The sequence below is a fragment of the Pseudophryne corroboree genome, chromosome 12 (assembly GCF_028390025.1).
Source record: "Pseudophryne corroboree isolate aPseCor3 chromosome 12, aPseCor3.hap2, whole genome shotgun sequence".
Taxonomy (NCBI): Eukaryota; Metazoa; Chordata; class Amphibia; order Anura; family Myobatrachidae; genus Pseudophryne; species Pseudophryne corroboree.
Genome location: NC_086455.1, coordinates 10,263,593 through 10,287,885, shown reverse-complemented (window position 1 = coordinate 10,287,885; position 24,293 = coordinate 10,263,593). Strand labels below are relative to the sequence as shown.

General features: G+C 48.3%; 1 protein-coding gene across 3 annotated transcripts in view; it reads right to left on the bottom strand.

Annotated features, from left to right (window-relative positions):
• COPA (COPI coat complex subunit alpha) overlaps positions 1–24,293 on the bottom strand; it is a 237,460-nt gene that overhangs the window by 201,699 nt on the left and 11,468 nt on the right. For all 3 annotated transcript variants that reach the window (XM_063946945.1, XM_063946941.1, XM_063946942.1), the window contains exon 2: positions 2,512–2,586. Coding sequence is in view for 2 of the 3 variants with exons in the window: in XM_063946941.1 (XP_063803011.1) it covers positions 2,512–2,586 (75 nt within the window). In the remaining variant the exon portion in view is untranslated. The remainder of the gene's footprint in view (positions 1–2,511; positions 2,587–24,293) is intronic.

The following is a 24,293-nucleotide window of genomic DNA, read 5'->3' as shown; positions in this document are numbered from 1 at the left end:
TGGTTCCTTGTATTGACTTTGGGATTGAATTTCTCTGTAGGACTCGGTAGCAGAGCAGCTGCGACAATGCTCCGCGCACCCAGAATAATCTTGTGTGTGCACACACAAATCTGTTTGCACACTTTACTGTCATAACAGGAGTCTTTGTGTCTCTGCCATCTGGGCTCCTGGACGGGCAACCAAGAACGCAGAGTCACTTCTAATTGACTGGAGTTGCAGAGAATTAAATTATTGCTGATTTTCTTCTTATGGTTTTTTTTTTAATTTTTATTATATTTTGAGCAATGATGAGGGCTGCCTGATGGACCCCTCCCCCCACTCACCCCCAGCTGCATTTTTAATGTGGCCGCTTAAAAGGCATCTGACTTGTGTATGGTTGATCCCGCTTTCTATAACATCTGTTCCACATGGTTGGCAGAAGTTTGACATTTGGCAATGGTGCCCGCCTGGCAAACCACAGAGGTTGTGAGCCATGGTAGTGGATAGGATTACAGGTTGCCCGTGGCGTTCCACGCCAGACAGCACATCCCGTCTGTACAGGCAGAAGACTCTAGTCCCTTGATTTCCTTTCCAGCAATCTTATTAACATTTTGTGGTCTTGATGGTTCATCGGCTTCAAGAAAAATATGCAATTTTCTCCAAGTGGCAAAACCTTTTCCCGAATTGATGGCAAACACCATCTTTATGTTGTATATGAACACCAAGTGCCTGATCCTGAGCAAAAAAAAAAAAAAAAAAGTAACTTTGCACCTGGTGCAAACCGTGCAGCATTGCAAGAGGGGTAAATACATTTTATTTTACATGCTGGGTAAACACTGGCCAACAAATGCTGGGCAGCTTTATTTTTACATGGCAACTGTCGGTTTGAGCTAAGACACAGCCCTTTCACATATAGGGGGTAATTCCAAGTTGATCGCAGCAGGAAATTTTTAGCAGTTGGGCAAACCCATGTGCACTGCAGGGGGGGCAGATATAACATGTGCAGAGAGAGTTAGATTTGGGTGGGTTATTTTGTTTCTGTGCAGGGTAAATACTGTCTGCTTTATTTTTACACTGCAATTTAGATTGCAGATTGAACACACCACACCCAAATCTAATTCTCTCTGCACATGTTATATCTGCCTCCCCTGCAGTGCACGTGGTTTTGCCCAATTGCTAACAAACTTGCTGCTGCGATCAACTCAGAATTACCCCCATAGATCACTCTGCACCTGTTACATCTGCCCCACCTGCAGCACAGCAAGGTTTTACTAAGGTGTTAAGTAACTGCCTTTTTTTTTATTTGCTTTGCCCCGTATTCGGAAGCAGTTCCTGCATTTGCAGATGCCAGACCGAACGCTGACATTTATAACGCTTACGTTACCAAAGCAAATGATTTGTATGCAGATGCAGCCACTACAGATCTTGTCCATGTTAATGCCAAATGCTAGCGAACAAAGGTTAACTGAAAGCTGCATTTAGCACGCAGAAGCGAATCAGTCTTGTACATTTAATGACAAGTATTTGGGTGACATTATACTGATGCCGCGCAACGACCATAATGGGACATAGGGCGAAACAGAATAACTCACAGGACAGTTCCAGATCATAGAGATTAATTTACGGTTTGTTAGTGATTTTAGGGATTTACCCGAAACCTTGAGATATTGACGTTATAGAGGAAATCTGGCCAGCGTACTTGTTGTCTAAAGGCCATCAAACATGATGGCAGTATTGTCTTCCATTGCACATCATGATATTGGGAGCAATGTGGCACACCCTAGTAACACATTACTGAATCTCTACTGCCATCTTGTGTTTAAATTTGAATAAGCAGCAACACAGAATTGCTGGTGTAATTGGCAATTTTTTATATCGTCCAACCTGACCCTTCTGCTGCTTTTCCTACTTCTTACTATACTCCTCAAAATTATATTGAGAAGTGTTTACTGTGCTTTTTCCATTTCTTGCAAGTTAGGACAGCTTAGTTTGCGGTATTGAAATGTGAGTTTCTACATGCTGCCATATTTTGATGAAAGGCTGTCTCTCTTCCATACTCACTGATTTGGTGAGTTTGTAATTAATAATGATCCTTTTAGTACAGATATAGCTTCAAAACTGTTTGCACTTATTATGAGTTTAGAAAAAAAAAAGAAAATCAGAGGAGATTATTTCCCGTCTAGACTTTAATCTTGCTCTTAATATATACAGTTCAGTTTTCCAAACAGTGAGCTATTTCTTTGTAGGTAAAGTGATGCAGTCTCATGCAAGACATATTTTTGATATATTTTTTAGCGTGAAGATCAGTTTAGCAGAGATGTAAAGTAATTGACAGATATTCAAAGAATACAGAAAAAAATCCTGGCCCAGATGCGTTCTAATCTTAATTTATGTAATAAAAAAACCCCTATCTTAATCAATATAACATATAAGGATGCAACCACTGTACATAATAGAATCCACCCCAAAAAAAAAGAATTAAAAGTTTAAAAATGAGACATGCACATTAAATGTATAAATCGTATTCCTAACCCGTTTTTGGTTGTGATCCCTCTGTGTTCCTTTTTCCTTTCTGCTTCCTTTTTTCTTGTGGAAAATTAATAAAAGCTATTGTTTAAAAAAAAGAATGTATAAGTCACAATGTAAAATTATAATTTTGTAATATTCAAGTAAAATAAAATAGGATTTTTTTTCAAATTCAATATTTTTTATTGAAGTTTTCAATTTTGCTTTAACATTTCACACAAACAACACACATACAATATCCACACCCAACATGTGTGGAGACAGCAGTACATGTATGCAGTCTATAATGCATTTAGTAAACATTATTACTCATAGAACCTATAGTCACAAAGCAACGGTGTCTTAGTTCAATACATCCTAAGCATAACAGTTCCCTTAAACTTATAAGCATAGCAGAATTGGCACATTATGTTACATATATCATGGCAAGGCAAGACCGGCCGCGAGGGCACCCCCCCCCCCCCCCCCCCGCACAACATCCCAGACTGATACACGAGGAAGAATACGGGTTTAGCTATATCTCTCTTTGTAATATTTAGAGTCCATCCATCTGCCCCATATTGTGGACCATTTCCTCTCCACCTTCCTAGCCAGAAACACAAATTTTTCATGCGCAATTGTTTCGTTGACCAGGGATATCCACGCCCTAGATGTCGGGGCCTCACTGGCCAGCCATAGCCGGGCAATACAGACCCTAGCTATAGCGCATAAGTTAATAACATATCGCCTACTATATGGGTCTAAGGCTTCCTCGTCCACAATCAGCAGTGTACAAAGCGCAGGAGTACATACGAAGGAGGGAATACCTGTGTCACACAGGATCCGTATAACCGCCGTCCAAAACACAGACACGCCAGGACACAACCACAGTAAGTGCCAGAAATCTGCATCCACGACTCCACATCTAGGGCATTGCGAGTTGTGAGCACCCCCGATATGTGCTAATCTCACCGGGGTCATATAATAATAATAATAATAATAATAATAATAATAATAATAATATATTTATTTGTCATTAGCAAAATCGACAACGAAAATGTCAATGAAAATGCAATAAGAGTCTCACAAAGCCATAAAAATAACAGTAACATTTTGCCACATTTTGGAAACATTTGCACACAACCTACTGATCATTTAACAGCCGGATAGCAGATGGAAAAAAGCTATTTGACATGCGGTTTGAATGAGCGCGGATACTCCTGAACCGTTTTAAAGATGGCAATCTTTCAAAGATCAAACAATTTGGATGACTCTCATCAGTAAATATACTCCTAGCTTTCCTTAATACATTTCTAATATACAAGTCTTTCATACTTGGCAGAGGCACCCCAATGGTCCTACTGGCAGTTTTAACCACCCTCTCAAAAGCTATTCGTTCCGCTGCAGTGCAATTTCCAAACCACACTATCATCCCATACGTTAAAACGCTCTCTACGATACTATGATAAAACCTAACCAAAGTGCTTGTGCTTAAGCAAACAGCTCTAAGCCTCCTCAAAAAGAAAAGGCGTTGCTGCGCCTTTTTAATCAAAAAGAAACTGTTCACAGACCAAGTTAGGTCATTTGTGATATATGTACCTAAAAATTTAAAAGAGACCACCTCCTCAATCGGCTTTCCATCCAAAGACACAGGAAATAATGGTCTATTACAACCCCGCCTAAAATCAACAACCATCTCCTTTGTTTTGGACGTGTTTAAAACCAAACAATTTACTTTACTCCATTCCAGTAAGCGTAAAATTTCGGATCTATAAGATGACTCATCGTTACCACTTATCAAGCCGACAACCGCCATGTCGTCTGCAAATTTCACTACTTTGACGGAATCAGAAGTTGAAAAACAATCATACGTAAATAGAGAATATAGTAACGGGCTCAAGACGCACCCTTGTGGGACCCCCGTACTTATACAGATCTCACTAGACATAAATTTACCAAGCCTGACTACTTGCGGCCTTGCTGTCAAAAAATGTAAAATCCAATTGCACGTGAACCCGTTTACGCCTAGGTTAAAAAGCTTAGAGACCAAAGATGTTGGTACAATAGTATTAAACGCGGAACTAAAATCCACAAATAAAATTCTCACATAAGTCCCTGTGTAGAATGTATAGTTGTATTTGCTGGTATCTAACAGAGGAAGTGGAGATCCGATGGGCTCCCATAGCAGTATTCCATGCATCATCCGATAGCGTACCCACATCTGATTCCCATCTACCCCGAAGAGCCGTAAGAGGGTCACCGTGGTGCATTTGCGGGATACGACCATATATCCTAGAGACTAAGTGTCCCGAGTCTAGCGTTTGCAACATTGTTTTAACCGGGGAGTCAGCTAAGACTGGAGGGCCATTTGGGAACTGGGCTGCCAGTGCATGTCTCAACCGTAGGAATTGAAAAAAGAACCTTGAGGGAATGTTGTGTGCGTGTTGAAGTTGTTGGAATGAGTTAAGAATCCCATCACTATATATATGGCCCAAAGATGATACTCCCCATCTTCCCCAAACCTCTCGGACCTGAAGATGACACAGTTCCGGTAACCCATATATGTTATCCAGAGGGGTGTCAGGGTCAACGCCATGGCCGCGCATCACTGAGTGCACCATTTTCCACACCAGGAGGGCTTGCTTAATAAGCGGTATTGTGGACATTTTAACGCTGCCACATAGAAGTAGCTGTAATGGGGAGCCCCCCGGGTAGTCGTGATGCAGCATCAGCGAATGCAAAGCCAGGGGATCGAGATCATTAACCCACTCCCAGACATGTATCAGTTGCGCCGCGTAGTAGTAGAAACGGAAATTGGGGAGGGCCAGACCCCCCATTTCACGTGTTCTGGTCATGGTATCTAGTTTTAAGCGTGCACGTTTACTGGCCCACACCAGGGAGGAAAGCAACCCGTCTATTTGTTTAAAGATCTTCTGTGGAATATAGACAGGAGATTGCTGCAGGACATAGAGAAGCTTGGGCTGGAAGACCATTTTAACCATATTAACCCTCCCCGTGACTGTTAAGGGCAACTTACCCCACGTCTGCACCTGGGCGCGGAGATACACTATTTGAGGAGTAATATTAAGAGAAGAGAATTTTTGAGGGTTATTAGACACCCAAATACCCAAATATTTGAATGATTCCACCCACTTCAATGGAAGAACCACCAACGGGGAGGCAGGGACTTCGCCCTTAAGTGGGATAATAGAGGATTTCTCCCAGTTTATCAGTAAACCAGAGTATCGCCCGAACCCATCAATAATTTCCAAGATACTAGGCATAGACTCAGCATAGCGATCCACAAACATCAGGATGTCATCAGCATATAGGGCCACTCTGTCTTCCCGAGCACCCACTTTAAGTCCATAGATACCCGCATCTGCTCTCAGAAGACATGCAAGGGGTTCAATGGCCATAGCAAACAGGGTAGGGGACAAGGGGCAACCCTGTCGCGTGCCTCTAGATAAGGGAAAGGAGTGAGATACGAAACCATTGACCGCCACCCTTGCCGAGGGAGAGGAGTACATCAGTCGAACATATTTAATAAATTTCGGGCCGATACCAAATCTACGCATAACTTCCCATAAATATTCCCACTCCACAGAGTCAAAAGCCTTAGCGGCATCCAGCGAAACGATAATGGAGGAGGAAGGGTCCGCCCGGGGGATTTGTAGGTGGGTAAACAGACGTCTGAGATTAATGGAGGTCGATTTATTAGGCATAAATCCCGTCTGATCTGGGTGTATAATGTGGGAAATAACTGTATTTAATCTGCCAGCCAATATCTTAGCCAGAATTTTAATGTCAGTGGGTAGGAGGGATATAGGACGGTAGGACTCCACTTTCTTAAGATCCTTGTCAGGTTTAGGGAGAACCACAATCACTGCCTCCGCCATAGACGGGGGAAGAGATTCCTGTGTAAAAATCTGGCCATATAACTCAAGTAGGCGGGGGACAAAAAAATCCAAGTTATGCTTATAGACCTCGGAGGGTATTCCATCCAAGCCCGGGGCTTTACCACTAGGGGAGGCCTCAATCGCTGCTCTAACTTCATCGGGGGAAATAGGCGCCTCCAAAAGGTCACAAGCCTCCCCGGACAAGGTGGGGAAGCAGACACCGTCCAAATAATCATTTAATTGTGATGAGGTACAGTCCAATTTAGATTCATATAAGCGACTATAGAAGGATACAAATTCAGCCGTCATCTGTGGAGTCTGGGTCAGGTGAGCACCTTCAGCGCTCACAATCTCTACCACCATACTAGTAGATCTGTCTCCCCGAGCCAGAGAGGCCAGGTATGTCCCCGGCCTGTCCCCCGTAGCGTAAAAGGTATGGGATGAGAAAAGGAGTCTATGCTGAGTCTTTTCCATTAGGTAGTCTCTCCATTCCCTCTGAGCCGACAACCAGGCTGACCTGGAACTGATCAAAGAATCCTGCAAGTATTGTAGCTCTGCAGCGACACTCCGAACCTCCAACTCAGCCTCCCTTCTCCTATAGAAGGATTTTAACTCAGACACCCGTTTAATCAAACTCCCCCGTAAAAAGGCCTTAAATGTGTCCCATAAGTTAGAGATAGCCTGGTCGGTACTATTCAGCTCAAAGAACTCCCGCCATGCGGCTACCATTTCAGATCCGTCCCCCATGTGAACGAGCCAGAATGGGTTAAATTTCCACACAGCTTGGCCTCTATCGCAATTAAAGTCTAAATTAAAGGTCAAGGGGGAGTGGTCTGATATACCTCTAGTCCCATATCTAATGTTACCGACGCGGGGAGCCATGTCACTCGAGAGGAGGGCCAGGTCAATCCTAGAGAACGAAGAATGGGAGTGTGAGAAACATGAGTATTGATTAAGAGAAGGGTGTCTCAGTCTCCACGGATCGACCAGGCCCAACCCCGACACCACGTCTGCAAACCCAGATCTCCCAGGACCTGCAGCAGACGGAGACATGGAGAGCCTATCCATTACCACGTCTAGCACATTATTGAAGTCCCCCAAGCAAATAACAGACACCCCGGGGGATAAGGCCATGAACCCAGCAACCCTCTTAAGTACATCGGGAGAGTATGGAGGGGGCACATAGACCGCTAGCAGGAGGACAGGAACATAAAATAACCTACATTTCAAAAACACATATCTCCCCCAAGGATCCGTTTGTATAGATTCCATTACAAAAGGGACGGTCCGCTTAATAAGGACCGAAACCCCGCGTGAGGCGGACGTGTGCATAGAGTGGTATGCCCAACCCACCCAGGGCCTCTTCAGTGATAGAATCCTACTCCCCACCAAGTGTGTTTCCATAAGACAGACAATATCAGCGGCATAGTGTTTGAGCTGTCGGAGTACAAGAGACCTCTTAACTTTATCATTGAGCCCTCTCACATTCCACGACACCACCTTAATCCCCGTCATAGTACAACAAAGATATAATCAGTGCATCACCCCGCGGCCGGTCAGCCCCGCCACATACAGATTCAGTAACCAGACACCATTGCTTATATTGCACAGTAGTAAACCATGTACTTTCACTACATACATTTCCGCTCAAAAAGTAAATATAACCCAACAACCTCCCCTTCCCCCCTCCCTGTATACCACCCCCAACATGCAGCATACCTGGATCCCAAAACTGAGTGTACATACCTAAAAATTAAAATAAACCAAACTTTATTGCACCATCGGCCAGTGCAAACACTCCTTAATCGGGGCCAAGAATGTAATGACTCTCGGGAATAGAGAACAACTAGAGAACAGCAAAATTAGGAGGTTGCTCCCAGCCACTAGCCTCTCCCCCCTCGAAAACAAAAAACAAATGAGGGGGGATCATAAAGATCCGCCCCCTAGGTCCCTCTAATACCCAAAATAAAAACATACTCGGATATCAGAAAACCACCTATGTCAGGACAAGCATTCAGCAATCCCCCCCCCAACCTCCCGCACAGAGGCCGATAATATAACAGGGAGAAAAGAGAGCAAAAAACCCCAAGGTATAATCATACACAAGAACATATCAAGTATATCGTGGCTGACTTAAAGAGTATACATATGTCCTGTCTGAACTGCGGTAACAATGTAGCGGGGGCTAAAGGAAGCATTGACAGCACTCAAACAGGCCCGCATCCTATCGCCTCGCAATATCTAACACATGTATCTATGACAGACAAAATAATTAGCCATAAAGGGAGAACAGAAGAAAATCAGCTTCCAATATCAGCCGGATAGTCACTAATCCGCAAGGGCACGTCTCGCCGGGAATCGTCTGTCCAGCCACACCATGGCCTCACGAGGGGTCGTGAAAAACTTTGTTTCCCATCCGCCACTACCCGCAGTCTGGATGGGAATAGCATGGCATACGGCAGGTCAAGTTCACGAAGTCTCCTCTTGACAGGTATAAACTGAGCCCTATCTTTTTGTACATCCACCGCAAAGTCCGGGAATACCGATATTGGCGATCCATTCCATTTCAGAGGGCCCTTAGTACGAGCCAGCCTCAGAATTGTGTCCCGATCACGGTAATGAAGGAACTTAGCAATAAAGGTACGGGGTGGAGCCCCCGGCGGCAGTGGGCGCATTGGAACTCTATGGGCCCGTTCAACAGTGAAATAAGGCGAGAAGTCCTCAGATCCGAAAGAATCACGGAGCCATTTTACAAGAAATTCTTCGGGAGCGGAGCCCTCTTCTTTTTCAGGCAGGCCAATGAAGCGGACGTTATTGCGCCGCAGACGCCCCTCCACATCCGTGAGCTTTTTGCGCACATCATTCATCTGGAACTCCAAAGCATCAGTGCGACGACCCAGCGGGCCAACGGTATCTTCAATATTGGAAATACGGGTCTCCGCTTCTCCCACTCTCTCTCTCACCCGCTGGAGGTCCTGATGAATAATGGAGAGGTCGGACTGCACCTGCCCGATTTTGTCAGCCAGACGCACTTCACTGGCATTTACCGCGTCTAGTACTCTCTGCAGTGCAGCATCCGGAGGGTCAGAGGAGACAGAGCTATAAGCAGGAGATAGGGGCAATGTCTCGGATCTCGTGGTCTCCCCTCTCCGCTGTTGGGGGCCTTGGTCGCGAACAAACTTATCCATTGCTCCCGCCGCCGCGCCGGTCTGGCGACCTTTCACCATTTTAGACAGCACGGTGTTGATTCTCCCGGTCTGCCGGGCGTATCAAAGCAAATATAGGCAAAGAAAAAAGGATGGGGGGGTGTGCCCACCCCAGCCGGCAAACGGGCGTCAGGCAAACTATAGATATGTATAAATAGCCAGCAGGGCTACTATCTCCGGATATAGTGCAACGTGACCAACCACTTCAGCAAGGGTGTAGGGATTATCACTCCCAACCAGAGCTGCAGGACTTATATTATCTTCCCCAGCACCTTAATCCCAGTGTAGCAGATGGAGTCCTTAAAATGGCCGCCAAAGCAATTACCCCGCAGGGATTCAGGAGACCCCACACTTTTCTAGATTTCCCCCACAGGTGCAGGGGTGCCCCACATCCAGACACCGACCGCTCAAATGTGTCCCGCCAGGATGGTGCAGGCGGCGGCAGACAGCGGAGCCGCACTTCCGGTTTCGCGGGTGGCGCGTCCCCGCAGCAGAAGAGACGGGTCAGGGAGTTTCACCCGTGGCTCCCCCCAGACCTCACAGGGGATCAGCAGGGCGGCAGCTGAGCGCACGGCTCCCTCACCTCCCCGGCGCTTCGGACGGCCGCAGCGAGCGGCAGACGGGATAGACTCAAAGCCGAACTTCCGGTCCCCACACGAGGCAGCGGCTCCCGGCACGGATCAGGGCCCGCCGGAGTCCGGAGCTCCTGGGCCTCCAGAGACAACAGCAGCGGATGTAAGTTCACTCCAGGGGGGAGCAGGGAACCTTCATGGATCTGTGGCTGCAAAGTGGGACCCAGAGGGGGATTCAGGATATGATTGCAGGATAGAGTGGCTGGAGAGCTGCACAGTGTGAGTGCTACTCCATGCCCGTCCTGGCCACGCCTCAATAAAATAGGATTTTAATTACCTACCGGTAAATCCTTTTCTCGTAGTCCGAAGAGGATACTGGGAATCCATTTAGTATCATGGGGTACAGACGGTTCCACTAGGAGCCATGGGCACTTTACGAATTTGATAGTGTGTATTAGCTCCTCCCTCTATGCACCTCCTACCAGACTCAGTCTAGGAAACTGTGCCCGAGGAGACTGACATACTTTGAGGGAAGGATATAAAATAGGATTTTAATTACCTACCAGTAAATCCTTTTCTTGTAGTCCGTAGAAGATACTGGGGTCCACATTAGTACCACGGGGTATAGACGGGACCACTAGGAGCCTTGAGCACTTTAAAAAATCAATAGTGTGCACTGGCTCCTCCCTATATGCCCCTCCTTCCAGACTCAGTCTAGAAACTGTGCCCGAGGAGACGGACATATCATGAGGAAGGATGTAACAGAACAGTGGTGAGATTCGAACCAGCACACACAAACAAGAGGAAAGCCATGCTAACCAAACTTAAACAGAAACAGCAACAGCTGAACCAACAATAATACTTAACGAAGTAACAGTGCAGGAAACACGAAGTACTGGGCGGGCATCCAGTATCCTCTACAGACTACGAGAAAAGGATTTACCGGTAGGTAATTAAAATCCTATTTTCTCTTACGTCCTAGAGGATACTGGGGTCCACATTAATACCATGGGGATGTACCAAAGCACCCAAACCGGGTAGGAGAGTGCTGAGGTTCCTGCAGAACTGATTGACCAAACTGTAGGTCCTCAGAGGCCAAAGTATCGAACTTGTAGAACTTAGCAAATGTGTACGAACCAGACCAAGTAGCTGCTCGGCAGAGCTGTAAAACCGAGACACGCTGGGCAGCCTCCCAGGAAGAACCCACCGACCTAGTAGAGTGGGCCTGTACTTTAGGAACCGGCAATCCTGCCGTAGAATAAGCTTGCTGGATAGTAGTAACTGATCCAGCGTGCAATAGACTGCTTTGAAGCAGGACACCCAATTTTCTTGGGATCATAGAGAACAAACAGCGAGTCAGATTTTCTGTGACGAGCTGTCCGCTTCACATAGATCTTCAAAGCCCTCACAACATCCAAGGAATTTGAGGTAGCAGAGGTGTCAGTAAGCACCGGAACCACAATAGGTTGGTTGATATGAAACGCAGACACCACCTTAGGAAGAAATTGCTGACAAGTTCAGCTCTATCTTCAAGAAAAATCAAGTAGGGGCTTTTGTGAGACAACGCCCCCAGTTCCGACACATGCCTTGCCGAAGCTAAGGCCAACAGTGTAACGGTCTTCCAAGTAAGAAACTTTACGTCAACCTCCTGTAAAGGCTCAAACCATTCCGATTGTAGAAACTGCAACACCACGTTAAGATCCCAAGGTGCCGTGGGAGGCAAAGGGCAGTTGGATGTGCAGAACACCCTTCAAGAACGTCTGGACTTCAGGGAGGGAAGCCAATTGTTTCTGGAAGAAAATGGATAAGGCAGAAATCTGGACTTTCAAGGAGCCCAAACGTAGGCCCACATCCACACCTGACTAGAAAAAGGAGAAAACGTCCCAGCTGAAATTCCACTGCAGGAAATTTCCTGTTTTCACACCACGAGACATATTTTTTCCAAATACGGTGGCAATGTTTAGACGTTACCCCTTTCCTGGCTTAGATCAAGGTTAGAATAACTTTGGGGGTAATTCCAAGTTGATCGCAGCAGGACATTTTTTAGCAGTTGGGCAAAACCATGGGGGTCATTCCGAGTTGTTCGCTCGCAAGCGGATTTTAGCAGATTTGCTCATGCTAAGCCGCCGCCTACTGGGAGTGAATCTTAGCATCTTAAAATTGCGAACGATGTATTCGCAATATTGCGATTACACACCTCGTAGCAGTTTCTGAGTAGCTCCAGACTTACTCGGCTTCTGCGATCAGTTCAGTGCTTGTCGTTCCTGGTTTGACGTCACAAACACACCCAGCGTTCGCCCAGACACTCCCCCGTTTCTCCGGCCACTCCTGCGTTTTTTCCGGAAACGGTAGCGTTTTTTCCCACACGCCCATAAAACGGCCTGTTTCCGCCCAGTAACACCCATTTCCTGTCAATCACATTACGATCGCCAGAACGATGAAAATGCCGTGAGTAAAATTCCTAAGTGCATAGCAAATTTACATGGCGCAGTCGCAGTGCGTATATTGCGCATGCGCATTAAGCGGAAAATCGCTGCGATGCGAAGATTTTTACCGAGCGTACAACTCGGAATGACCCCCCATGTGCACTGCAGGGGGGACAGATATAACATGTGCAGAGAGAGTTAGATTTGGGTGGGTTATTTTATTTCTGTGCAGGGTAAATACTGGCTGCTTTATTTTTACACTGCAATTTAGATTGCAGATTGAACTCACCACACCCAAATCTAACTCTCTCTGCACATGTTATATCTGCCTCCCCTGCAGTGCACATGGTTTTGCCCAACTGCTAAAAAATTTCCTGCTGCGATCAACTTGGAATTACCCCCTTTGTTCGGAATGCCTTTCCGGGCAAGAATTTGACGCTCAACTTCCATGTCGTCAAATGTAGCTGTGGTAAGTTTTGATAGATGAACGGCCCCTGTTGCAGATGATCCTCTCGAAGAGGCAGAGGCCACGGGTCCTATAGGAGCATCTCCAGTAGATCCGCGTACCAGGCCCTTCTCAGCCAATCTGGAGCAATGAGAATTGCTTGAACATTTTCCCTTTTTATTCTTTTGAGAATTCTTGGGATCAATGGAAGAAGTGGAAACACGTAAACCATCTGGTAGACCCATGGAGTCACCAGAGCATCCACCGCCACTGCTTGTGAGTCCCTCGACCTGGAACAATACTGATTTAGCTTCTTGTTGAGACGAGAGGCCATCATGTCTATCTGTGGAATTCCCCACCGACGTGTTAAGGACTCGTACACCTGTGGGTGAAGGCCCCACTCTCCCGGGTGGAGGTCGTGTCTGCTGAGGAAGTCCGCTTCCCAGTTGTCTACTCCCAGAATGAAGATTACCGACAGCGCCACCGCGTGTCTTTCTGCCCAGAGGAGAATTATTGTTACCTCTGACATTGCCGCTCTGCTCTTCATTCCGCCATGTTGGTTTATGTGCGTTACTGCCGTCACATTGTCCGACTGAACTTGAATGGCATGATCTTGAAGAAGATGTGATGCCTGTAGAAGGGCGTTGTATATGGTCCTTAGCTCTAGAACGTTGATCGGAAGAATGGTTTCCTGAGTTGACCATTTTCCTTGGAACTGTTCACCCTGGGTGACTGCTCCCCAACATCTGAGGCTTGCGTCTGTGGTTAGCAGAATCCAAATTTGAATCCCAAACCTTCGACCCTCAGTCAGGTGAGAAGTCTGAAGCCACCACAGAAGAGAAATCCTGGCTTTTGGCAATAGACGTATCCTCTGGTGCATGTGAAGATGCGATCCGGACCATTTGTCCAACAGATCCAGCTGGAAGGGCCTCGCATGAAATCTTCCGTACTGCAGAGCCTTGTAAGATGCGACCATCTTGCCCAGAAGGCGAATGCACAGATGCACCGATATCTGGGCTGATTTTAGAACATCCCGCACCATCGACTGGATTACCAATGCCTTTTCCAACAGAAGGAATACCTTCTGTTCCTCCGTGTCCAGTATTATCCCCAGGAATGGAAGCCTCCGTGTCGGTTCCAGGTGGGATTTTGGTAAGTTCACAATCCACCCGTGATCCTGAAGTAGTCGGGTTGAGAGGACAGCGATGTCCAACAACCTCTCCCTGGATGGTGCTTTTATCAGCAGGTCGTCCAGGTATGGTATTATGTTCACTCACTGCTTGCGGAGGAGAAACATCATCTCTGCCATTACCTTGGTGAATACCCTCAGTGTCGTGGAGAGGCCAAATGGCAGGGCCTGGAACTGGTAGTGACAATCCTGTAGTGCAAACCTTAGATAAGCGTGATGAGGCGAACAAATCGGAATATGAAGGTACGCATCTTTGATATCCAGAAACACCAGAAATTCCCCTTCCTCCAGACCTGAGATCACCGCTCTCAGAGACTCCATCTTGAACTTGAACACCCGCAAGTACGGGTTTAGTGATTTGAGGTTTAAAATGGGCCTTACTGAACCGTCTGGTTTCAGTACCACAAACAGGTTGGAGTAATAACCCCTGTTTTGTAGTGGAGGTGGAACTGGGACAATGACCTGAGTCTGTACCAGTTTTTGAATGGCTGCCTGTAAGGTCATACTAACTTCTGGAGAAGCTGGTAAGCCTGATTTGAAGAATATGTGAGGAGGGAGTTCCTGAAACTCCAGTCTGTATCCCTGGGTGATAAGATCTTTTACCCAGGGATCCTGGCAAGATGTTGCCCAAATGTGACAAACAACATAACCGGGCTCCCACCTGCCTGTCTTCCAGGCAGTGCGGGCCACCGTCATGCTGAAGGCTTTGAGGAAGCAGATCTGGAGCAGGACCGGTTCTACACCTTCTGGCGCCCAGTGCGAAAGTTTCCACTGGTGCCCCCCCCCCCCCCCCCCCCCCCACACACACACACACATGCGGAAAAACAGGGGCATGGCTTCATAGGGGAGGGTCGTGGCCATAGTTATGCCCCCAGTAGCTGTGCCCCCAGATTTGCCCCAAGTAGTTGTGCCTCCCAGTAGATTTGCCCACTGTAGATTTGCCCCCAGTAGTTGTGCCCCTGTACTTGTGCCCCCCTGTAGCTGTGCCACCAGTAGTTGTGCCCCCAGCAGCTGTGCCCCCAGTTAATTTGCCCCCAGTGGCTGTTCCCCCTGTAGTTGTGCCCCCTGTAGCTGTGCCCCTTGTAGCAGTGCCCCCTGTAGTAGTGCCCCTTGTAGCTGTGCCCACTGTATGTGCCCCCAGTAGTAGTGCCCCTTGTAGATGTTCCCCCAGTAGTAGTGCCCCCAGTATGTGCTCCCTGTAGTAGCGCCGCTGTGAAACCCTAAAAGAAAAATCACAATACTTACCTTACCTGCCTCGCTCCTGCTTCCGGAGCGCTGCTGCTGCTGTCTCCGGGCGCCGGCTCCTCTCTATGGGAGAGACGTCATGACGTCTCTCCCATAGCAGCGCCGCAGCCACTGACACTAGGGGTAAATTTTGACCTCTAGTGTGAGTCAGCGACGCCGGCTGCAGCGGGCGTACACGGCGCTCGCTGCATCCGGGGGGCGGGAGCCGGGGAGCGAGGAAGGATCATTAGTAGCGGCTCTTGCCACGGCGGCGCCCTCAGGGTAGCAAAAAGCCTGCTTGCCCATGGCAAGAGCCGCTACTGATCTGGAGGTCTGTTCCTGAGAACCTGCAGCTGCTGGTTTTCTGGGTTTACTTTTATTGCCGGAGAAGCTGGGATTGACGTCAGTCCATGTCCTTGAAAAAGTGCTATGGACAGCACGAAACGCGTTGGTGGATAAGTGGTACTGCAGAGGAGAGAACCAGACTGCCGCACGGCAGACTCGGCGGACACGGACTGACGTCAATCCCAGCTTCTCCGCTACATCTCTCTCCAGCTGGATGCAGCGGTGAGAGCCGCGACCAACACAGCCAGCCACGGACAGCCATCTGGAAACATCGAGGCTGAGGAATCCCGTGGACACTGGTAAGCTAGGGACAGTTAGTTTTCCGGAGCCCTTACTCCTGAGCACCACCAACCAAAACTTTCTCTACAAAAGAGCTGTAAACATATTGTTTTTAACATTTAATCACAAACCCTTTTTTTACAGGTGCCACTCATCTTACTTCACTAGCGCTCGTTTTTCACATTTATAACGTCTAATTTATCTGAGCAGCTATATTTTAAGCGCAGAACACATTCATATTATCCTGAGGTGATTTAGTGCTTAAAATGGAGTCAGACCCCTTTTAAGTCTGTGTTTGCAAGTGTGGGTACTGTGTACAGTGTACTAAGACTCAGTTTGCCCCCTCAGAAGCTGTGCGTCTGTACTGTGTACTGAGTCTGGAGACCCAACCGTCCCATGTAGAAGCCGTGCGTCTCTGTACCCTCATGCCGCCATAAAGGCCGGCGACCCGCTAACGGGACGCCGGCTTAGTACTCACCACTTTTCACTCTTCTGGCTCTGTTAGGGGTGGCGGCGTGCTGCAGGAATGCATGCTCGCCGTGGTGGGGCTTGTGAATAGTTCCCTCAGGAGCTAGCGTCCTGTCAGCGGGGAACGGGACCATTAACCCTTCAAGAGGTTGGGCCGTCCCTCCTCCCTAAGTCCCACGAAGCAGGCAGGCTGGTGCCATCCAGTCCTGCCTGAAAATAACAAACAGATAAAATAAATGCAGAAAACTCTTCAGGAGCTTCCATAGGCGTGACCGGATCCTCCAGGCACATTTTCTAAAGTGAGTCTGGTAGGAGGGGCATAGAGGGAGAAGCCAGCACACACTATCAAATTCTTAAAGTGCCCATGGCTCCTAGTGGACCCGTCTATACCCCATGGTACTAAATGGATTCCCAGTATCCTGTAGGACGTAAGAGAAAAAAAAAAAATATTTTTACCATAGGATCTGTAATAAAAAGCAAAATAATAAAAAAAAAAAAAGATAGTTACCGGCATTGTAGGTTAGGGGGCTGGGCCTCAATGACACGATTCAGTGCGGATCCTCGGACCGCCCCCTTTGTACGAGTGCGTGGGGAGGTTGTGGGTAAGTGCGGGGGAGTTGCGGGGAGGTGCGGGCCGGTGACGTCCGATGGGAGACTTGCCCACTCTTCCGAGAGGCACGCGATTTTCGGGAGCCTCCCAGCTGTTCCGGGAGAGTAGGTAAGGCTACGGCCACACATAGTGGCCAAGTGGGTCCCGCTGAACAGGACCCGCTTGGCCGGGAGGGGGGTTCTGTGAGCACACGGATCCTGTTCTGCAGGATCCCGCAGAACAGGATCCGGCCAGTGACACACGATTTCAATGGAACACAGTAAACAGCCGCACTGTGTGAACACATACATTGAAATTTATGTGTTCCCATTGAAATCCTGCTGACCTGTCATCCGGTTCAACCGCAGCATGCTGCGGTCGGATCCGGAGGCGGCAGGACTGCTGCACATGTGGGCACCTGCATAGGCACCCATTTGCAGTCTCCTTCCGTCCAAATGGGTCCCGCTGAACGGGACCTGCTTGGCCACTATGTGTGGCCCTACACTAAGTATGACTTGGGGCCCTGGGGTAAAGTGCATTTGTTTGGTGTGGATTGTTGGTAGTGATCCCTGGCATGGGTATACCTCACTGTACTCACACAGGGAAGGATGGCTTATAGTGGGACAAATCCAATTTAAAGGCTTCTTATGTATGTATTTCTTTTTCATCCACTAGGGGTCACTGGAGTAATCTTGGGATATGGACGGCCTCCGCAGGAACAGGGCATGGATTCAAAGAAAAGGATTTACCTGGTAAATACCAAAATCCTATTTTTTTTCTAAGGGTGAATGGCCACACCTCCTGTGATTAGGCCACCCCCCCCTTTAAAGTACCTGGGCCCAGCCATGCTCTCTACAGCCCTGGATGCAGCAAGCTGTATGTATTAACTTTCAGTCTCTGGGTGAAGATATGGGGGAGTGTCAATGAGGATGCTATAACAGCTGCCTGAGCCCTTATGTGACCTGCCTCTGCTTTACAGATCCTCCCTCGTCAGGCTTGCCTACCCTCCCGCATTTGGCTGGAGGCTCCCGTTTTTTCAATGAGCCTCCCGCTGCCCCGCAAACCTCACCAGACCTCACGGTTTTATGTGTCTCTCCCCGAAAATCCAGATTGCGCATGCGTGGGTCCTTACGGTACATGTTGCGGGGCGGAGCCTGTACCGGAGACCTAATGATGCCTGGTGTCAAATCCTTAAAGGCCGGCCACTGCTTCACACAAGCTGTGGCCGGCAGCCCGGCACTCAGAGCACATGTGAGCAGCAATGGCAGGACGGGCTCCAGGGCCACCCGCGGGAGGCACACAAGGGGGAAGGCATAGAGAAGAGGCGACTCCCCGGGTGAAAAGTTGCAGCAGTGACTCATCCCGCGGTAGCATCAGGAACTGCTGATGAGTCATGCTGCCTGTCAGAGAGGAGCCGAGACTGCGGAGGGAGGGGAGAAGGGAGGCATTTCCACTATGGTGAGTAACTACTGGGGGCACTAACAGGAAGATTAGGGGAATGGGAGCCCTGTTAGGAACATACAGGTCAGGAGGAGGAGGCTCAGTAGCCATAATAAAGACGAGGGGGGGTGTTCTGTAGGACAAAAGCAAGCAAGGGGGGAAACTATAGACAAAATACAGCTAAGGGGGTCACTATGAGGAATATGCTGACAAGGGGGTCACTATGGGGAATATGCTGACAAGGGGGTCATTATGAGGAATATGCTGACAAGGGGGTCACTATGGGGAATATGCTGACAAGGGGGTCATTATGGGGAATATGCTGACAAGGGGGTCACTATGGGGAATATGCTGACAAGGGGGTCATTATGGGGAATATGCTGACAAGGGGGTCACTATGGGGAATATGCTGACAAGGGGGTCATTATGGGGAATATGCTGACAAGGGGGTCACTATGGGGAATATGCTGACAAGGGGGTCGTTGTGGGGAATATGCTGGCAGGGGGGGGGGGTCTCTATGCTGACAAAGGGGTCACTATGAGGAATAAATGGGTGTTATACAGAAAATACAAGGGGGACCAGAACACAAGACATCTTTTCAAGGGGCAAAATTATTTTATTTGCCCTTGGCGCAATTGACCCGTTACGCTTCTGGGAAGCAGTATAGGAATCTTAAGGCCCGTACACACTGGTCGATATATCGGCCGTTCTTCTGAACGGCCGATATATCGCGGGACCGTCGGCCAGTGTGTACGGCCGATACGTCTGTGAACTCCGTTGTTCACAGACGTATCGCGTCGGCCCCGCAGCACAGCCGACGGCCAATATATCTACCGATATATTGGCGCGTCGCTGTGTGTGTACGGGGCGGTGTGGCGGCCGGCGGTGATTGACAGGTGAACTGGGCGGGCGTGTGTACACGCCCGCCCAGTTCATGACGTGAGTCCCCGACGGATCGAACAGTGTGTATGCTGAACACACTTCTCGATCCGTCCATAGATATATCTGCAGATCAATTGAATCTTCTCTAAGATGAATCTTGTCATACCACACACTTGTTGTACGACCAGCACAATTAGGGCACTGATATGTGAATGCGGGATTGATACCTTCCGCTTTATATAAATAGCACCATGCAGTTAAAATACTCAGATACTTAGGAGTTTATCTCTTCTGCAGCCTTATAACAGACAATACGACGAATATACCTGTATGTGAAAGCAGTGTTGAATATCCTGCTATTCAAAGTTTTGTGACAGCCTTATTGCACTGGACATATAGGGGGGGATTTCAAATGTTTGAAAATAAGAATTTACTTACCGATAATTCTATTTCTCGTAGTCCGTAGTGGATGCTGGGGACTCCGTCAGGACCATGGGGATTAGCGGCTCCGCAGGAGACAGGGCACAAAAGTAAAAGCTTTAGGATCAGGTGGTGTGCACTGGCTCCTCCCCCTATGACCCTCCTCCAAGCCTCAGTTAGGATACTGTGCCCGGACGAGCGTACACAATAAGGAAGGATTTTGAATCCCGGGTAAGACTCATACCAGCCACACCAATCACACTGTACAACCTGTGATCTGAACCCAGTTAACAGCATGATAACAGCGGAGCATCTGAAAAGATGGCTCACAACAATAATAACCCGATTTTTGTAACAATAACTATGTACAAGTATTGCAGACAATCCGCACTTGGGATGGGCGCCCAGCATCCACTACGGACTACGAGAAATAGAATTATCGGTAAGTAAATTCTTATTTTCTCTGACGTCCTAAGTGGATGCTGGGGACTCCGTCAGGACCATGGGGATTATACCAAAGCTCCCAAACGGGCGGGAGAGTGCGTATGACTCTGCAGCACCGAATGAGAGAACTCCAGGTCCTCCTCAGTCAGGGTGTGCCCCTGACCAAGTATCAGCTCGGCAAAGTTGTAAAGCCGAGACCCCTCGGGCAGCCGCCCAAGATGAGCCCACCTTCCTTGTGGAATGGGCATTTACATATGTTGGCTGTGGCAGGCCTGCCACAGAATGTGCAAGCTGAATTGTACTACACATCCAACTAGCAATCGTCTGCTTAGAAGCAAGAGCACCCAGTTTGTTGGGTGCATACAGGATAACAGCAAGTCAGTTTTCCTGACTCCAGCCGTCCTGGAAACTATATTTTCAGGGCCCTGACAACATCTAGCAACTTGGAGTCCTCCAAGTCCCTAGTAGCCGCAGGTACCACAATAAGCTGGTTCGGGTGAAACACTGACACCACCTTAGGGAGAAACTGGGGATGAGTCCGCAGCTCTGCCCTGTCCGAATGGACAATCAGATATGGGCTTTTTTGAGACAAACGCCGCCAATTCTGACACTCGCCTGGCCGAGGCCAGGGCCAACAGCATGGTCACTTTCCCTGTGAGATATTTCAAATCCACAGATTTGAGCGGTTTAAACCAATGTGATTTTAGGAATCCCAGAACTACGTTGAGATCCCACAGTGCCACTGGAGGCACAAAAGGGGGTTGTATATGCAGTACTCCCTTGACAAACTTCTGGACTTCAGGAACTGAAGCCAATTCTTTCTGGAAGAAAATCGACAGGGCCGAAATTTGAACCTTAATGGACCCCAATTTGAGGCCCATAGACACTCCTGTTTGCAGGAAATGCAGGAAACGACCGAGTTGAAATTTCTTCATGGGGCCTTCCTGGCCTCACACCACGCAACATATTTTCGCCACATGTGGTGATAATGTTGTGCGGTCACCTCCTTCCTGGCTTTGCCCAGGGTAGGAATGACCTCTTCCGGAATGCCTTTTTCCCTTAGGATCCGGCGTTCAACCGCCATGCCGTCAAACGCAGCCGCGGTAAGTCTTGGAACAGACATGGTACTTGCTGAAGCAAGTCCCTTCTTAGCGGCAGAGGCCATGAGTCCTCTGTGAGCATCTCTTGAAGTTCCGGGTACCAAGTCCTTCTTGGCCAATCCGGAGCCACGAGTATAGTTCTTACTCCTCTACGTCTTATAATTCTCAATACCTTGGGTATGAGAAGCAGAGGAGGGAAGACATACACTGACTGGTACACCCACGGTGTTACCAGAACGTCCACAGCTATTGCCTGAGGGTCTTTTGACCTGGCGCAATACTTGTCCAGTTTTTTGTTCAGGCGGGACGCCATCATGTCCACCTTTGTCTTTTCCAACGGTTCACAATCATGTGGAAGACTTCCCGATGAAGTCCCCACTCTCCCGGGTGGAGATTGTGCCTGCTGAGGAAGTCTGCTTCCCAGTTGTCCACTCCCGGAATGAACACTGCTGACAGTGCTATCACATGATTTTCCGCCCAGCGAAAAATCCTTGCAGTTTTTGCCATTGCCCTCCTGCTTCTTGTGCCGCCCTGTCTGTTTACGTGGGCGACTGCCGTGATGTTGTCCCACTGGATCAATACCGGCTGACCTTGAAGCAGAGGTCTTGCTAAGCTTAGAGCATTGTAAATTGCCCTTAGCTCCAGTATATTTATGTGGAGAAAAATCTCCAGACTTGATCACACTCCCTGGAAATTTTTTCCCTGTGTGACTGCTCCCCAGCCTCTCAGGCTGGCCTCCGTGGTCACCAGCATCCAATCCTGAATGCCGAATCTGCGGCCCTCTAGAAGATGAGCACTCTGTAACCACCACAGGAGAGACACCCTTGTCCTTGGAGATAGGGTTATCCGATGATGCATCTGAAAATGCGATCCGGACCATTTGTCCAGCAGATCCCACTGAAAAGTTCTTGCGTGGAATCTGTCGAATGGAATCGCTTCGTAATAAGCCAACATTTTTCCCAGGACTCTTGTGCAATGATGCACTGACACTTTTCCTGGTTTTAGGAGGTTCCTGACTAGCTCGGATAACTCCCTGGCTTTCTCCTCCGGGAGAAACACCTTTTTCTGGACTGTGTCCAGAACCATCCCTAGGAACAGCAGACGTGTCGTCGGAAACGGCTGCGATTTTGGATATTTAGAATCCACCCGTGCTGTCGTAGAACTACTTGAGATAGTGCTACGCCGACTTCCAACTGTTCTCTGGACCTTGCCCTTATCAGGAGATCGTCCAAGTAAGGGATAATTAAGACGCCTTTTCTTTGAAGAAGAATCATCATTTCGGCCATTACTTTGGTAAAGACCCGGGGTGCCGTGGACAATCCAAACGGCAGCGTCTGAAACTGATAGTGACAGTTCCGTACCACGAACCTGAGGTACCCTTGGTGAGAAGGGCAATTTGGGACATGGAGGTAAGCATCCTTGATGTCCAGGGACACCATATAGTCCCCTTCTTCCTGGTTCGCTATCACTGCTCTGAGTGACTCCATCTTGATTTGAACCTTTGTATGTAAGTGTTCAAAGATTTCCCATTTAGAATAGGTCTCACCGAGCCGTCTGGCTTCAGTACCACAATATAGTGTGGAATAATACCCCTTTCCTTGTTGTAGGAGGGGTACTTTGATTATCACCTGCTGGGAATACAGCTTGTGAATTGTTTCCAATACTGCCTCCCTGTCGGAGGAAGACGTTGGTAAAGCAGACATCAGGAGCCTGCGAGGGGGAGACGTCTCGAATCTCCAGTCTGTACCCCTGGGATACTACTTGTAGGATCCAGGGGTCCACTTGCGAGTGAGCCCACTACGCGCTGAAACTCTTGAGACGACCCCCCACCGCACTTGAGTCCGCTTGTACGGCCCCAGCGTCATGCTGAGGACTTGGCAGAAGCTGTGGAGGGCTTCTGTTCCTGGGAATGGGCTGCCTGCTGCAGTCTTCTTCCCTTTCCTCTATCCCTGGGCAGATATGACTGGCCTTTTGCCCGCTTGCCCTTATGGGGACGAAAGGACTGAGGCTGAAAAGACGGTGTCTTTTTCTGCTGAGATGTGATTTGGGGTAAAAAAGGTGGATTTTCCAGCTGTTGCCGAGGCCACCAGGTCCGATGGACCGACCCCAAATAACTCCTCCCCTTTATACGGCAATACTTCCATGTGCCGTTTGGAATCTGCATCACCTGACCACTGTCGTGTCCATAAACATCTTCTGGCAGATATGGACATCGCACTTACTCTTGATGCCAGAGTGCAAATATCCCTCTGTGCATCTCGCATATATAGAAATGCATCCTTTAAATGCTCTATAGTCAATAAAATACTGTCCCTGTCAAGGGTATCAATATTTTCAGTCAGGGAATCCGACCAAGCCACCCCAGCGCTGCACATCCAGGCTGAGGCGATCGCTGGTCGCAGTATAACACCAGTATGTGTGTATATACCTTTTTAGGATATTTTTCAGCCTCTCAGCTGGCTCCTTGAGGGCGGCCCTATCTGGAGACGGTACCGCCACTTGTTTTGATAAGCGTGTGAGCGCCTTATCCACCCTAAAGGGTGTTTCCCAACGCGCCCTAACTTCTGGCGGGAAAGGGTATACCGCCAATAATTTTCTATCGGGGGAAACCCACGCATCATCACACACTTCATTTAATTTATCTGATTCAGGAAAAACTACAGGTAGTTTTTTCACACCCCACATAATACCCTTCTTGTGGTATTTGTAGTATCAGAAATATGTAACACCTCCTTCATTGCCCTTAACATGTAACGTGTGGCCCTAAAGGAAAATACGTTTGTTTCTTCACCGTCGACACTGGAGTCAGTGTCTGTGTCTGTGTCGACCGACTGAGGTAAATGAGCGTTTTACAGCCCCTGACGGTGTTTGAGACGCCTG